The 17,379-nt window shown below is 45.4% G+C and overlaps 1 protein-coding gene across 1 annotated transcript; it reads left to right on the plus strand.

Moving 5' to 3' along the window:
* Positions 1–1,233: 1,233 nt before the first annotated feature.
* On the plus strand, positions 1,234–13,964 carry CDC37L1 (cell division cycle 37 like 1, HSP90 cochaperone). The gene is made up of 7 exons (XM_035097148.2): positions 1,234–1,404; positions 4,407–4,685; positions 5,783–5,873; positions 6,214–6,329; positions 7,736–7,858; positions 7,998–8,162; positions 9,984–13,964. Exons 1-7 carry the CDS (start codon positions 1,327–1,329, stop codon positions 10,065–10,067), a joined length of 936 nt encoding a protein of 311 aa, XP_034953039.1. The 5' UTR covers positions 1,234–1,326; the 3' UTR covers positions 10,068–13,964.
* Positions 13,965–17,379: the final 3,415 nt, after the last annotated feature.

Here is a 17,379-nt window from a genome sequence, read left to right on the forward strand (position 1 = left end):
GGGCGAAAGCGTCGTGTTGCCATGGCGACGCCAACGTTCCAGCGTCCCTCGCTCGGGGGAGGGGAGGAGGGGCCTCCGGTCCTTTTCCCAGGCGCCTCTGAGTTTACTCGCGAGCAAAACCGCATAGGCGAGAAGAGCCTAGGGCAGCCGGAGATTTCCTCCTTGCAAGTTTTTGCAAGCTTCTTCTTTTGTTTTTCCTCGGCGGGGCTCATCCTGCGCGGCCCTTCGCGCAGCTGCAGGATTTCAGCAGGTGCAGGAGGAGGAGGAGGAGGAGGAGCACCTGTTGAATTTCTGCCACGCGCCGAAATGAAAGGCGGGCTGCCGTTTGGTGTCAGGGGCGTCGAAAACGTTCTAGCCGGGAAACAGGTGCAATAGAGCAGGTGGCCCTTTCTGCCTTCTCCCCGAGCCCTGCAAGCTGGAAAGCTTTTGCCCTAGCAAGTGATGGTGATGAGGTTAATGGGCTGCTGAACAGCTCCTTCGGTAGAGCGTGAGACGCTTCATCTCAGGCTTGTGGGTTCCAGTCCCACGAAGGGTGAAGAAAGATTCCTGCATTACAGGGGGGTTGGACTAGATGACCCTTGTGACCCTTCCAACTCTATGAACCTATGCAGTAATAGTAACAATCAGTGCTTTTTTCTAAAAAAATAAATAAATGCTTTGGGGTAGTCTCATTTGGACTCAAGAAAATCACAATTTTATAGTTCAAATCGGGGGAAATAAATACAGTAAATGGACAAAAGAACAAAGATTCACAAAATGTTTAGGGGTATGCGTACCCCTGTGTCGCCCCCCCCCCCAGAAAAAAGCATCGGTAATAATAACAATTAACAAAGTTGTTAATGGGCTGCTGAATAGCTCTGTCAGTGGAAGGATGAGACACTTCATCTCAGGGTTGTGGGTTCGAGTCCCACGTTGGGTGAAAAATTCCTGCATTGCCGGGAGTTGGACTAGATGACCCTCGTGGCCCCTTCCCACTCTATGAACCTATGTAATTGTAATAATAATAATAATAATAATAATAATAATAATAGTAATACGTAATAGCAGCGGCAGACGCCGACTGTGCTGTCCAGAGGAGCCGGCGCCTCCGGCTCAGCCCACCGCGCAAGCGCGAGGCTTCCCTCCCTGTCTCCTAGCAACCGCCCGGACACCCCTTTGTCCCCTTCACGTGACGCGGCCGTGGAGAGGGGGCGGGGTGCGACAAGGCAGCGGCGCGGTGAGCTCATAAGTCGGCGACCCGGCGTTGTTGCCGGAAGTGCCTACCGCAGGAACTTCCGGCGGGACCTTGTAGTAGAAGCCGGAAGTCCAGGCTGAGACGGGGCAGGGATGTCTCTGTGGCTGCCGCGCTCCCGGGACCTGCGCGCGGGGCAGCAGGAAGACCCTCTGCCGAGGCCAGGCGCTCAGGTACGGCCGCTCCTCGGCCAGGGACGCCGAGAGGCTCCTCGGGGCGACTCTCTCCCCTTCTGCGAGAGGGGCGCTCTCACGAACGGGGCAGCTGGGGGGGGGGTGTCCGGTTCCTTCCCTTGGTCGGTGGCGTCGCTCGAGGCGCCTGGGCGGGCTTGGCCTGGCTGCTGTTCTCTCCTTATCCCCCCTCCCTCGACATAGTCACTTTGGCCGTCTCCCTGGGCCCCCTGGAGACTTAGTTTCCCCCTGTCCTGTATGTAATACATTATTTTTACGGTATTTTTATTTATTTAATGCCCCGCAAAAAGTGCCACGTCCTGGAGAGTTTTGTCCTGTGTTTCAGGTCTCCTCTCTGTCTCTTTCTCCGTGCTAAGTTCTGGATCCTCTCCCAATGTATGCGCGTGAAAGGTCATGTATTTTAAGCTCTGGGCAGCTAAGCACAGGCAGAGTTACAAATCCATGGTTGTGTACATGAGAGAGAGAGAAATTGCATCCTGTTAGGCTGCAATGAGTTGCTTTGAAGTCGCTTCAGAGCCAGATGGGCCAAAAAATGCCCCCCCTCCATTTTGCCAGAACCAAGGTGGCGAAATGGGGTTTGGTTCAGTGAGGTTTGGTCCCAGGGAAGGCTCTGCCGCTAGAGTTTACCGTTGCTTCTTGGGTTGATGGGATAATTTCTCCAGGTAACCTTTCATTCATTCATTTTGTGGGGCTGCCCTTTCATGGAAAGCTCTTGCGTTTTATTTTACTTTTTACTGCTTCATGTGGGTGTGGAATAAAGTTTCTAATGTAAAATATCCAGTAAGAGACACACTCAGTCAGTGGAACGTGAGACTCTTCATCTCAGGGTCGCGGGTTCGAGCCCCGCATTGAGCAAAAGATTCCTGCATTGCCGGGGGTTGGGCTACATGACTCTTGTGGTCCCCTACAATTCTATGATTTGTCATCTTTCTAGTCCATGTGCTGCCTTGGCTAAAATAGGGTGTTGTCATGAAAACTCATACCATTAAACCAATTACACTGTATATCTCAGTTGTATTGCATCCACGTTTCATATGGAACTGGCTCACCTGCTGTGTTTTTTATTGGGGGGGTTCAAATTAAAAAAATTCAGCGATATATCAAACACAAATAAAAACAAGATTCCAAGGAATCTCCTGGACTTCCATCCTCCCCTTTGTGGGCCCTACTATTAATCATTTCCTCCTGCATCTTTTATGATGATCTAAATCTTTTAATATCTCCATTGTGTTCAGAATTCACCCCTTAAAGTGATATTCCAATCCTACTAACGATTTTAACTGTTTACAGTGGTCTTTAAGTTATAAATTTTCCCCACTCCTTATTAAATTTTCAGTCTTCCTGATTTCTGATTCTTCCGGTCATTTTATCCATTTTTGCATAGTACATCAACTTCATCTGCCATTCTTCTCTGGACGGAGCTCTATCTTCTTTCCATCTCTGGGCCAATTGGCCCACCTGCTGTATTCATTGAGACATACATCAAGTAACCACTAAGGGCTGAAGCCATGCAGCTGCTCCGTACACATGGTTACTAGGAAACAAACCCATGTGTGTTCTTTTGAATGCGTTCCTAAGTAAGCATGCCTAGGATTTCACACTTATCTGGGAGGAATCCCCATTGAACTCAGTGGACTCTGCTGGATGGTATTGTTTGTTTCATAGGGCAATTGGGAGTACTTAATATGGATTAGTTACCTTTTAGTACAGCCAGTTGTGAAGGATGAAACCCTTTCTTCTGGCAGGGAAACCAAACAGGCTAACAAAGGTAGGGTGGAATGACCTGTTCCTCCTACATCACCTCATTCTCATCCTATTCCACTCACCTTTATGCAATCCCTTGTCTCCTAAGTCTGTCAGGCAACTTAGTTCTGGCATGGAAATGCATCAGGCTGTCAGAGTGGAGGGATCGATCACTCCATGCCTCCACCCACCAGTCTGCTTTGCAGAAAGCATTTGTTTACTAGTATGTTAAGAGGTAGTGGCCTGTGTTACTGATAGCTATGGAGGGGGGTGGGTTTCTGCATCTCTGTAGTCAGCAGAGAAGTATAGGCTGCTATCTTCTTAAAAGCTTAGTAACTTTTGAGGGTTTATTCACAAAGTTGTTAATAGCATCCTTTAATTACCTCGCTGTTTTTAGTGCATTTTTATGTTGAGGTTTCAATGCTGTTAATGATGGTGACCCCAGATCCAAGGAGTGATCTTTATTTTGGAATAATGTAAATGTCATCCCACCCCTGGAATGAGGAAAAACCTGTGTTTGTGGAGCAGGTTAACCTGATCAGCTTTGCTTTGCCAAAACTTTTTAATGGGTCAAAGCAAATATCGGCCTCACGCTGCCTCTTATTTTTATTTCTGGCATATTTCCTGAACTGGCCAGCTCCGAGGGCTCTTGGAGTATCTCACAATTAAAGATAAACGTATCAAAATATAAAACTATAGAGGCAAGAAAAGACAATATAAAGCCTTGTAATTAAATACATTTGTTGTAGGTTTAAGCCCCTGAGAAGCACAATTGCAATGGAGACCTGCTGTGAGTTGTGAGGGTTGTATCCAATGCTGTCCCTGCACAAGCAGAAAAGACTTTGGTGTGTTCAATATTATTATTTTCTCCTCTCCCCTGCAATCTTCTGCATGCCCCCACAATCTGCTTTGTTTGCTTCCCACCCTACAGCTCTCCAGAGCAGATTTTGAGGGTTGCGTGGGGGAGGAGAAATATCCTTGACTGAACAGAAGTCCACTTGCCCAGTGTTACATTCCACCCTGTGTGTTTCTATGTGGGGAATGGAGGACACAAGGTTGCACATTTTTCTAGGTCTTTGCTTAGATACAAAGCACTCCTCTTATGTATCTGTTTTGTATACAATCCCTTGGGCAAGCATGCATTTGAAAAATACTCTTCATTCCTCTACGCTCTACAGACTGTGTATAAATTCTGTCTGTTTCGTTCCCGAATAATCAAAAGGTTTTTTTTCTTAACGCAGATTTATGACGGGATTGAATTGGCTTGTCAGCAGCAAAAGGAATTTGTAAAGAGTTCTGTGGAATGCAAATGGAATTTAGCAGAAGCCCAGCAGAAACTTGGCAGTTTAGCGTTGCACAACTCTGAGTCCATGGACCAGGAAAATGCCAAAGCACAGACTGAAGCTGCAGAGTTGAAATGGAGGGAGGAAGAATGGCGGCGGAAGGAGGAGGTGTTAAGGCAAAAGGAAAGACAGGAGCTGTGGAATACAGATTTTGTTAGTAAAGAGGTATTTAATAAGGTATGGAACAATTTCAGATTGCCTAAAACCAAGACACAGCCACAAAAGATGCATAGAAGCTGCAGAGCACTTTTAAAGCAGTTTGGTAACACATGTTTCTACTGTACTGTATTCGAACACTGTCCAATGCCCACAGTTCTGCCAGTATTAATTTCAGTTGGTTAAGGCACATCTAACTCAGTATAGGAATGAACTGCTAAAAGTTCTTGTCCTGCTGCTTCCCAGAAATCATCTCGAAGAGTGCTGCTGTGGATATTCAGATTTCAAACAATTTATTTCGTATCAGAGAAGCGGGGTCACAGGTCAGCTAAGCTTAGACTACTTTGAGTTAACTTGACTTGTTCCCATTGACTTTCGTAGGTAGACTTAATACAGACTCTACCCACCTGAGAGTAAGCCCCACTGAATTCAATTGGACTCCTGAGTAGGCATGGTTAGGATTGCACGGTTGAACTGTTGGGGCGAATGAATGATTCAAATTCAGACGAAAGAGTTAATGGGAAAGCCACTGTGGAATTTTAAATAGCACATGTGCCAGGTCTTTAAAATTCAAGCTCTTATGAAATAAAAGCTGTAAAGACATTATGCACAACCTGAACCAGGAATAATTTGCAAAGGGTCTGATGTACCTCACAACCTGCCCTCCAAAATAGTTTCTTCTTTGAATTGAGTTTGAATTTAACTGCTGATCAGCTGCTAAAGGCTGCATTCACACAACACACAAATCAGTCTTCTTGCGGCTGAGCTAAGCTAAATGTGTTGTCTGAATCAGGAGTTGTAACCCAGGTTTATTCTTGGCTATAGCTCATGGTTAGTGAGGAAAGCGCTTAACCACAAGTCCTTGTTCATATAACATGCTAAGACAAATCTTGACTTAGCTAGATGTGGAGTAGCAGCAAGGAGGATTGTGGAGGAGCCAATGGTTGGCTTAACATGCCATGCAAACCATACCAGTTTGTGATCTGGAATGTTGTCTTCTGCAACAGATACTCTTGACATCTTGCACTGTTGACTCCTGAACAATTACAGCTTTGTAATAATTTCTTGCTAAGTATTGTGATGGGGTAGATAATCAACTCTGAATTTCTGTTTGCCAGAGCTTTATTAATCAAATGAAAAGGAAAGAAATGGAAGATGATGCATCAAAATCATTCATGCAGAAACATGAGCAGAATATTAGGCATTTTGGTAAGTTTATATTTGGTTATTTTTCTTAGCCTCTGTTTTTCATGATCTGTAACATCACACCAGCACCGTATATTCACATTTTAGAAAGTGAAGCAATTTGCTTTAAGTCCTTAGGATTCTTGGGCTTGCATTTTATATGGTAGTAGTGCCGTCCTTAAGTGACTGAGCTGAACCCTTTGGGAATCAGACCACTGTTAAATTCATAGTTGGGTTGGGGAGGAGGAACCACGGCATGACTAACTTTTATGGTGATTTCATAGACAACTTTGAACTCAAGTCGCATAAGACCATTTTTAATTTGAATGAGAACTATTTTGGTTGCATCTCATTGTTTTTCCAGGCATGTTGAGCAGATGGCTCGACAGTCAGAGATTTCTCTCTGAGCACCCCTACCTTGTCTGCGAAGAAACAGCTAAATACCTCCTTTTATGGTGCTTCCATCTAGAAGCTGAACAGGTATAATTTACATGCCATTCTACTTTGAAATGGAGAAAGGTGTACAAATAGATCGGTTTCCAGTTTTATCCTTCCATCTGGTTCTAGAAATCAAGACTGTTCTGAAAACTAGAATGCTCTGGTGAGGACCCGTAGCCTATCACTGCATGATAATGTCATCTTATCTGCTAGACTGAACCATCAAGAAATCAGCAGAGGGTAAAATGAAGGTGTAATATGACCTCGCTATCCCTGCACTAATAAACAATCTTCTCTTTCATTAATCTGTGGAGGGAAAGATATAGTCTCAAATAAACTACATGCTGAGATTTCACAAACAATAAGTACATCTTTTTAAAGGCAGGTTTTAGCTCTGAACTCACAGCTAGGTTTATTATTGTCCTCCTGCATGCTGTGAACTGGCCTTCTCAAGCAAGCATCTGCCAAGGAAGTTTTTCATTTTGAAATTGCCCCATGATAGCTGCAGCTCCTCACGGCATTATCCAGCGTTGACCCACCCTTTGCTTTGCTGCTGCTCTTTAAAGGTGATGATTCACCTCCCATTCAGTTGTGTTAGATCATACTTTTAAAATTAATGCGAACCATGGGGGCACTTGGAGAGGAGAGTGTGCCTGGTGCTACAAAGCCCAAGTAGGCAGCTGCTTGTTTAGCTTTCTCACCCAGCTTAGTGCTACAGACACACCTTTATTTTAAAATGTCTTTGTTAACTTGCAAATTTGGTTCTTTTTCTCTGATTTGCTTTGTTTGTCACGCCCTGAGCTCTTTGGAAGAGTGTGATTTGAATGGCTTCCATATGGTTCCTCGGTAATCTACTCCAGCAGTTTAAGATGCCAAACTTGCTTGGCTTCAGACAATACCAACCAAACTATTATGGGACAGCAAATCATTTCTGTCTACAAACCTAAAACTTTGCAACTTGATAAGAGTTTGATCTACCTATGGGCCTATTAAATTTTTGCTTTACCCCACGTCAAGGGTGGGGAAACCAGCTTTCTAGAAGTTCATGACCATCTCTGATCATTGGCCATGCCGGCTGGGGCTGATGGAAATTAGACCGTAGAGCCACAAGTTCCCCATCCCTGCCCTGTGTGTTTCTAATACTAGATCTTCCTGTACACCTGCTATGAGCCAATGGTTTCAGATATGGTTTATTTTTATCTACTGTATATGTAAAAGTAGGAATTGCAAATGCATTTACATGGCACCATCCTTATTTCAGACATTGTACTGTATTGGTATATTGTGACGTTGAGCTGGTGATATATTGCACTGTTGAAAACCAGATATCGTCCAGCCCTAGCTATAACATAAGCTTAATTATAGCTAGCCATGTGTAGCTACACACACACAACCATGAAGGGGATATGTTGTTGGTTCCTTACGTGTTGATTTCACCTTATTTTCAGAAAGGGGCTCTGATGGAACAAGTAGCTCACCAAGCAGTGGTAATGCAGTTTATTATAGAAATGGCCAAAAGCTGTAACGTGGATCCACGAGGATGTTTTCGTCTATTTTTCCAAAGAGCTAAAGTAAGATGGGCTTTCTTTGTTTCTTTGTGTGTGTTTTTAATTGTGCCTTTGAGCAAGCAGGCAGATGTCATTGTATGTTGCTTTTTTTTCAGCACAGGGTGAAAAAAACTAACTGCTTGCTTGTTGGTTTGTTTGACAGACGGGAGAAGAAGGCTATTTGGAGGCTTTTAAAAATGAACTTGAAGCTTTCAAATCGAGAGTGAGGTTTTGTTCACAGTCTCAGAACTTTCAAGCTAATCCTGCTCAGAATCCTTCATTTTATCCTGATTTCAATTGTATAGGAGGGCTTGCATCCTTTCCACAAGTAAGTCTTAACTTTTTTATAGTGAATAGGTAGCTGGCTTAAGGTATTTTTGTCATCCTTTCCTTTGAGCGCCTTGCTAGAAAAATGTTTGTTTCCTCTTCCTACCTTAAAATGGTTTGGGGGAGAGGAGAGGGGGCAATATATCTAAAATATTAGATTTTTTTCCTGTAGCCTGAAAATGGCAAAGCTAGCACTTATTCAAGGGAAGAGACTTTTGTATCCAGTGTGTATAACTGGCCATCCACAATCAAATAGCACCATCCCAGAGGTGTACTGAATTAAGTTTAGTCCCCAAATCACAGGCGAGCAGTGTTGCACATTCATTGCATGGGAACGTAGAATAAGGTTTGTTTTCCATCTGTCTGTTCTGGGAATTGTGGCCGTAGGATTAGCCATGTGAAACCAGACCCATCATTCCCCATGCAGCTTTAAAACCCATCTACTCAGCTTTCCTGCTTTGGTCTGTGGTTAATACGGACATGGGTGGCACTGTGGTCTAAACCACCGAGCTCTTGGGCTTGCTGATCAGAAGTTTGGCAGCTTAAATTCCCGTGATGGAGTGACCTCCCATTGCTCTGTCCCAGCTCCTGCCAACCTGGCAGTTTGAAAGCACGCCAGTGCAAATAGATAAATAGGTACCACTGTGGCGGGAAGGTAAATGGCATTTCTGTGCACTCTGGTTTCTGTCATGGTGCTCTGTGCGCCAGAAACGGTTTAGTCATGTTGGCCATATGACCCGGAAAACTGTCTGTGGACGAACGCTTGCTCCCTCGGCCTGAAAGCGAGATGAGCGCCGTAACCCCATAGTCGCCTATGACTGGACTTTACCTTAAAACAGATGTTTTGGAGTCAAGTTGTGGGGGATGTCTTTCCTGGCTTCAGCAGACTGACATTTCTAGGTTATGAATCTTTACTACTGTACATAGCTTACTGGTTCATTATATGAATTCACTTTCTGCACTCGGAATGGTACTTGGGTCGTCCCGTCCTGTCCTTCGCTTATCCTCATAATTAGCTGAGAGATAGTGACTCATCCAGTGAACTTTGTGTCTGAACAGAAATTTGAACTTGAGTCCTCCTGATTTGATGCTCTGGTTTGCCAGAATCGGCTTTGTCATGCTGGCCACATGACCTGGAAGCTATACGCCGGCTCCCTCGGCCAATAATGCGAGATGAGTGCGCAACCCCAGAGTCGGTCACGACTGGACCTAATGGTCAGGGGTTCTTTACCTTTTACCTCCTGATCTAAGACCTATAGCACATTTGCCCCTATTTCTATTTTTCCAGTCCATGGAGTGATTCAGTTCAGTTTTAACTTTCCAGCCACCATCTGTCTCTCCCCACTCAGCCCCTGGTTCATGTTAGCCATCGCCCCACGCATGAACTTTTCGGTAGCCAATATGAAACTATTGGATGAAGTGGCTCTCATCAGATTCTTGAAGAATTCCTCAGATTGCCTGCCTTGAAGATGCATGCAGTAAGTTCCGGCTTTCCCTGGATGTTGCTGTTGCTTCTTGGCCTGTCCATTTTTCTTAATCTGTGCAAGGCCGGCCCTGATTTCTGCATCAAGAGAACTCTTTTGTAGCCTTGCACAAAGCTCCTGCCTTAGCTCTGGACAGTGGCTGCTCAGAAGACGAAAACAGGTATACTGCTAGTATATTATGAGAATGGATGGCAACTATACTGGGGTGAAAGTTGCAAAATAAACTGTTCGCAACCCTACAGGTGGTTAGGAGGCAGGAGGTTTTCTACAACTCAAACCAGAGTTTTGTATCCAGTTCCTGTCTTCAGCTGACTTGTTCCTTGTTCTCGTTGTTACAGAATGCAGATTCACTTCAGGGATGCAGTTTGAACTCGGTGGTACACAGAGACGAAGAAGAACCTAAAATGATGGATACAGTATAGTACTCCTAAGACTGAGCCCAAGTTCTCTTATTAACAAAAAGAAGAATGTGGCAAATTTCCTAGACTTATTTTTATGGGTACTGCACTTTATTTTGAGTGTTTGTTTTTGGGAGAGAAGGTATTCCAGAAACACACTTGTCTTTTTGTTGGAAAATGTGCTGCTATGTTTTTTTTTGGGGGGGGGGGGTTTCTTAGGAGAGGGGGATTATTGTGTGTTACTGAATGTGAAACTGGATGTTTTTCTGCCTTTTTAATTTTAGGAATCAAAGTTTGAAAAAGAATCTGCACAGTTGCAATGTTTACAATTGATTGATTCTAGAAGGAATCTGCTTTAATCTTATTAGGAATACCCTTGTCTCCCTTGGGAATACTAAAAATCACTGTAAAGCATTCTGTTACTTGCATAGTTGATGCTCAGATCTGATTTTATCATGAATTGCAATAAATCAGTGGTTGCTATCAACTTTGCAGATCTGAATGGCTCAGATAAAAGCACTGGCCTTTTAACTCTGTTACAGGGATTAAATTTTTATTTTCTGTTTTTTGGGGAAAGACCTTTTAATATTTTGTTTTGCCACTTTTATGTCTTGATGCGTAAGTGGCCACAATTTCTTATAATGAAATTATAAAACAGTATTTTCTAGAGACAACACTCATGAAAAAACCTTCTTTCCTTGACAGAACTGGCTAAAACTATCCGCCATTTGTGAGAGAGGACAAATCAGTACTAATTGGCTTTGTACCTAAAAAAAGAAAAGAAAAGTATATTGTTCTGTGATGATGTCTTTAAAATGAGCATTTAAGGACATTCAGGTGCCAAACTGATTTGACTGTTTTCAGCTATGTGTTATGAGCGTGACACTTAAAATCTATTTTGGAAGGGTAGCTATGCGTCAGGGCATATCGTCAGTTGGCAGTTTTAAAACCAAAACATCTCCAATGATGTCGTCAGTGTAGGCCGAGCTCTGTTTTCTTTCCCCTGTATTTTGTTTATGTGATACCAAAAGTATATAAAACCACTAGACGTGGGCGATATTTCAATTCAGAGTCTGAAACCGGCATGAAGTTCAGATCACGATACCGGTTTTGGACTTTTGGAGCTGGCAAGACATCACTCCCATCTGCCTGCACTGTGCTGGTTGTGACCAGGGAGCCATGATGTATCGCCAGCTCAAATTGGGTGCTCGCCCGCCTGCGCATTTGCCCTCGCCCAAGCAAGCAGGGCAGGCTGCATCTTTCCTCCTGGTTAGTTGTTCCTCCTGCGACAAACCGGGAGGAAAGAGGCAAGGCACTTGCTTGGGCAAAGGCAATATGTGCAGGCAGACGGAGGACCTTCTCAGGCTCCCTCTCCTGAGGATGGGCAGCTGGGCTGTGGAGGGAGGGAGGGAGCGGGCAGGAGTCCCTTTGCCCGAGCAAGTGGGCAGCCTCCTTCCATTCCTCCTGGTCGCTCCTCTCTCCCTCCACAGCCCAGCTGCCTTTTCAGCCTCCTTCAGTGTTATTTCAGACATCGTGATATATCAGGACATCGGGGTATATCACAATGTTGAAAACCAGATATTGCCCAGCCCTAAAAACCACCATTTCTCATCCAGTTATCATGCTTCAACTGGCACTGCTTCCACTTAGCCAAACCAGGGATGTAGGACTATGTGTCGAAAACATGAATGTGCTGCTAGCTTTTTCTACCAGTACACAACCATGTTTACCAAGTGTATCTTAATCAGTAAAGCACCTTGTGTTGCATCAGTCCCAGAATCAGAAAGGTACTGTAGAATCTGATACAATAAGTTCTTTCGTTTGGCTCTGCTCCCTTGCTCTGCCCAATAAGTAAAGCAAAAAGCATACAAGGCTATAGCTAAGTTCTTAAGAAACAGGATACATGCATGGGGCAGCCTTCTAAGTGCACAATGGGGATTGTGTCTGTTGTCTGTCCACTGTCAGGGGGACAAACTGCTTTTTCCGTAGAACAGCGGTTTGCAGTAAGGAACTGCAGTGGGAAAAGCAATGGAAGCTCTTGTCCACATACGTGGTTCTCCTAGCATTCCCGTAATTCCTTTGGATCTCAGCCTACATGTGGAACATAATTCCCTCCTCTAACATTTCCTGGTTAAATATAAATCACCCCCTTCTGCTGCGGCTGGACGTTGCAGTTAAAAGGAAACGAGGGCTGCTTGTTTCCTTAGACGTGATTATTGTCAAGCCCAGTATACAACTGGAGAAGTCTGAGAGGCTAGTTGAGATTGTGAGATGTGATGAGAGAGAATCATGGATACAGCTATTTTACTTTTGGTTGGGAGGGGGGGGGTTATAAACAATGTTAGACTCCCGGATTCCTCGAACAGAAGGGATGGTGGTCAGGAATACATGAGTTTCTACAGATTACATAGTAACACTGAGTGCTTGCATGTAAAAGCTTCTTCCATGTAAAAGATGGTGTTTTGAGTAGTAATTCCCTTGAATGATCTTGTTGTATATATGAAATAAAAATTTATTCAATTGTATATTGGAAAAATTATGAATCCCAGAGACCAGGGAATATTTTGGGCAGAAGCAGAAAACTTTCAGCAAGCGACTAAAGATACTAGAATTTATTAATCTGCTGCCTATGGAACCAGTCTAAAAGACAATAGCAGATGGGTCTCAGTAATATTAGGTTCTACGCTACGCAATGTTAACAGCCTGCTTGAGCAGTAGAAATCCACTTGTGAAACTAGACTTCTGTTTTCTCTCCTCCCTCTTATTTGCCTCCCAATCTTCTCTGGAGAGTTCCCAAACTATTGTGATGGGGAGAACTCAAAAAGCTCTGGATATCATTGTAGTTCTTTAGTTCTTTAGTCATGTCCGACTCTTCGTGACCCCATGGACCAGAGCACGCCAGGCACTCCTGTCTTCCACTGCCTCCCGCAGTTTGGTCAAACTCATGTTCGTAGCTTCAAGAACACTGTCCAACCATCTCATCCTCTGTCGTCCCCTTCTCCTAGTGCCCTCCATCTTTCCCAACATCAGGGTCTTTTCCAGGGAGTCTTTTCTTCTCATTAGGTGGCGCTAATGATACTGGATATCATTACTTCAGGACAAATGTAGGGGCATGGTACGTGGGCAGGCAACTGTGTTTCTGTTGCATTCAGCTGAAAACAGGAACATAAGCTTCGAACACAATGTGTGAAACGGCCCTTAAGCAACAGTATTCTGAATCTGGCCTTCTCTCAACATTCAAGAATCAGTAGAAAAGGTTGGGCCAAGTTAAAAGAAACGGCAGCAAAAACAGGTGTTGTTGTTTGATCTGACCCCGCCACCACTATTCTATGTAAACAGGAATCGAATGCCTATTTGGCCACTTTTCTAGTTTTCTCACATTATTGTTGAGAAAGGGGTTATAAATACTTTGATGCTAGAGGGGCAAAAGCATCACGGGGCGAAACCGGACATATTGTACCCAACCTTCTTCATTTGCAAAACAGAAAGGAAATAATTACAGGTAGATAGCCATGTTGGTCTGAGTTGAAATAAAATAAAATAAAAATTCTTCAGTAGCACCTTAAAGACCAACTAAGTTTTTATTTTGGTATGAGCTTTCGTGTGCATGCACACTTCATCAGATACTTCATCAGGAAATCAGACACTGGTTGTTAAAAGTAAGCTACAGTTCTGCTTTCATTCGTCCAAAGCAAGTTTTATTAAGCGGTACAGCAAAACCTCTTAACATTTTTCCAGTGGTCTGTGGAAGGTTTGACAAGCCCTGTTCTCGGCAATACAGTTTGGCTTTGTAACGTCATTAAAGAAGCAGATAACTCGAAAGCCTTAATAGGAGAACAATGCGACAAAATATTGCTTCACAGTAAGACTGTCTCCTCCGAGTTTTGAAAATAAAACACAACTTGCTGTTAATAACGTGTACTTTTGCTGCAATGCGTGTTTCATTTGATAGCAAACTTTTAAGTTCTGTTGAGGTCTGTGTGCCTGTGATGGACGGGGCAAAGGAAGGTGGAGCGACACATGTAACTTCCTTTTGTGCAGTGCATGGGCTGCGCGCGCGCGCGCACACACACACACACACACGCACACACACACAATGAACCAGTACAACCCATAGTTCAAGGATACAGCACTCAAAGAGGGTGTGGAGCCAACCAAGGAGGAGTTGGGAGAGGTGTTGAGAGAAAGGGCATAGCATGGGGGGGATCAGGGGAGGTGCACAAATTTATGGGGGCCATGAACCGGGTGCACCCACACAGAGATCCTCATCCTCCCCCCCCCCCGCCTTCTGCCAGGGGTCTCTAAGCCTCACCGCCGTGTCCCTGGCTCCCTTGCTGAATGGCTTTCCAGCCACTGCTTGCTCGGATGCTGAGCAGGCAAAAACAGAAGGAAGTGGGCAAGGTGCAGCCCCAGCGTGGGCACGGCCTATCGCTTCTTTCCGCAGGCATCGGGGGAATTTGTCCACAAATGGCTGTGTCAGCTGGGTGGGCTCCCCCTGTGTGGTGGGCAAGCGGTGCTGCACAATCCCGCTTGGCTTTGGTGTCCTCCCCTACCAGGTGCATACCCCGGGCACCAGCAAATGCTGCTATGCCACTGCTGGAGGGTGCATTTGGTCTCTGTGCCTGAAGTCCCTTACCCCTTTTCTGGCAGGTTGGAAGCAATTTACCTGACCTACAAAAAGTCTTCAAACCAGCAAGGGTCCATCAGTTTTGGTTTGGGGTGATGGGCTCAGCCAGTGGGGGCTGCTGACTTTCTGCAGCTGCTTCATTGTCTAGTGCTGGCCCTGGGGGGGCTGCCCTCCACAGCTGGCAGCATTCCCCTGGTATGTGGGGTGTGCATCAGTTCAACAAAGGGCCATTCTGAAAGGCAGCAGATTCTGGCTCCCTGCCATTTGGAAAGTTGGGGCTCCTTTGCCCTGCCTTACTCATCCCTCTGCATACATATTTTTGTGGGGTGGAAAGTTCAAAGTACAGGAGAATGAAACAGCGAGTCTGATGGTGTGATGCAAGTAGGAGGATTGCAGCAATGCGGGCTGGTGAAGCAAGCTGCGTGTGTGCATGCAACACACACGAGACAACAGCAACACGAGCAAACTGGCCTGGTGTTGCGGCAGAATTCACTGTGCAAACAAAACGAAAGACACTCTAATCTGGACTAATTCTCAAAGGAGCGTACAAATGCTGAACTCTACAAGACAATGTGTCGGAGATATAATCCTATATAATAAAGTCCAAGTGTCTCTGCGTCCAGATTTCCCGTGTGTCCCTGGGTTACTGCGCATGGGCCCCAGGGACACAGGGATTGGACAGCAGAGACTGGACGCACACACACACACGCTCTCCCCCCCACCTACCGTTTCCCTGCGGCTGCCAACCGCCGCTCCTGGCTGGACTGAGCAATGGCAGGGGGGAGCGCGCACGTGTGTGCGTCCAGCAAGGACAGGTCCCGGGGTTCGGAGAAGCGCTGTGCAAGTGCTTCTCCGAACCCCGGAATGCCTCCTTCCTGTCCGCGGCTTGGGGAGAGGAACGGAGGAGGAGAAAGCAGCGCTTTCTTCTCCTCCGTTCCTGTCCTCTTGCCGCCGACAGCAAGGACAGGTCCCAGGGTTCGGAGAAGCGCTGCGCAAGCGCTTCTCCGAACCCCAGGATGTTCTAGCGCCCGTTATTGAACAGGCTGAAATACACAAGTAGTAATATAATAATGATGATTTTGTTATTTATACTCTGCCCAACTGATGGTCACATTGCAAGGTGATGCAGCAATGCTGCTAAGTCCTTACTATAGAAGGTTTTTATAATGAGACGCAGGTGGCGCTGTGGGTTATTGGGACGCAGGTGGCGCTGTGGGTTAAACCACAGAGCCTAGGGCTTGCTGATCAGAAGGTTGGCGATTTGAATCCCTGCGACGGGGTGAGCTCCCATTGCTCTGTCCCAGCTCCTGCCAACCTAGCAGTTCGAAAGCAAGTAGATAAATAGGGACCGCTACAGCGGGAAGGTAAAAGGCGTTTCCATGTGCTGCTCTGGTTCGCCAGAAGCGGCTTTGTCATGCTGGCCACATGACCTGGAAGCTGTACGCCGGCTCCCTCGGCCAATAATGCAAGGTGAGCGCCGCAACCCCAGAGTCGGTCACGACTGGACCTAATGGTCAGGGGTGCCTTTACCCTTTACCTTTATAATGAGAAAAGTATTTAGATTCAGAGTAGCAAAGTCCAGTCCTGACTTTTGAGTAAGAAGTAAGAAGTTGTAAGAATTCCTTTTTCCCCCTGGACCGTTGAACACCTTGGACTGATAATGCCAGTGGCAACCACACCTGGCTGCAGATAGCTTGGCCATAATGACCCGCCCTGTGGCAACGCCTTGTTTAGACAGCAACACCTCGTACAGTACATGGAAACTGCAGCGGCTTCCAAACAAGGACGCAAGAATATTAACTGGAGCTGAGCATTATTTGACCATGCCAGCTCTTCTGCGGTCGCACTGGCTTCTTTGTTCTGGTTCTCTAGCTATGGAGTAGCCCCCCCCCTGAGATGTGGCCGGGCAAACCTCTCTGCAGTATTTTGGCCACGAGATGAAGACCTTCCTAGTCACCTATGCTTTTTAATTGGGCTATTAAAACTAATCTTTGGTGTTGGGCGCTTTCAGTACAAGGTGTCAACTGTTGGTGCTGTATCTGTTAGGAGGAAAGGTGGGTTTTTTTTTGCAATTTTATTGCTTATTGACTTTAATTAGGGCCTATGGTGTTTTTACTATCTTCGTAAGCAACCCAGAGAATACAGGTGAAACTCGGAAAATTAGAATATCTTTGAAAAGTGCATTTATTTCAGTAATGCAACATTATTATTATTATTATTATTATTATTATTATTATTATTATTATTACTACAAAGGCTTTCTTTTGGAAATGCCACAGTAATAAAACAAATAGTTACAATAATACAAAAATAGACATTACTATTAAAGGTAAAGGGACCCATGACCATTAGGTCCAATCGTGACCGACTCTGGGGTTGCGGCGCTCATCTCGCGTTATTAGCCGAGGGGGCCAGCGTACAGCTTCCAGGTCATGTGGCCAGCATGACAAAGCCGCTTCTGGCGAACCAGAGCAGCACATGGAAACGCCGTTTACCTTTCCGCTGCAGTGGTACTTATTTATCTACTTGCACTTTGACGTGCTTTTGAACTGCTAGGTGGGCAGGACCTGGGACCGAGGAACGGGAGCTCACTTCGTCGTGGGGATTCGAACCACCAACCTTCTGATCAGCAAACCCTAGGCTCTGTGGTTTAACCCACAGCGCCACCTGCGTTTAACCCACATCACTATTACATTTCATTAATTACAT

This window comes from Zootoca vivipara, chromosome 16 (genome assembly GCF_963506605.1).
Source record: "Zootoca vivipara chromosome 16, rZooViv1.1, whole genome shotgun sequence".
In the NCBI taxonomy this organism is placed as follows: Eukaryota; Metazoa; Chordata; class Lepidosauria; order Squamata; family Lacertidae; genus Zootoca; species Zootoca vivipara.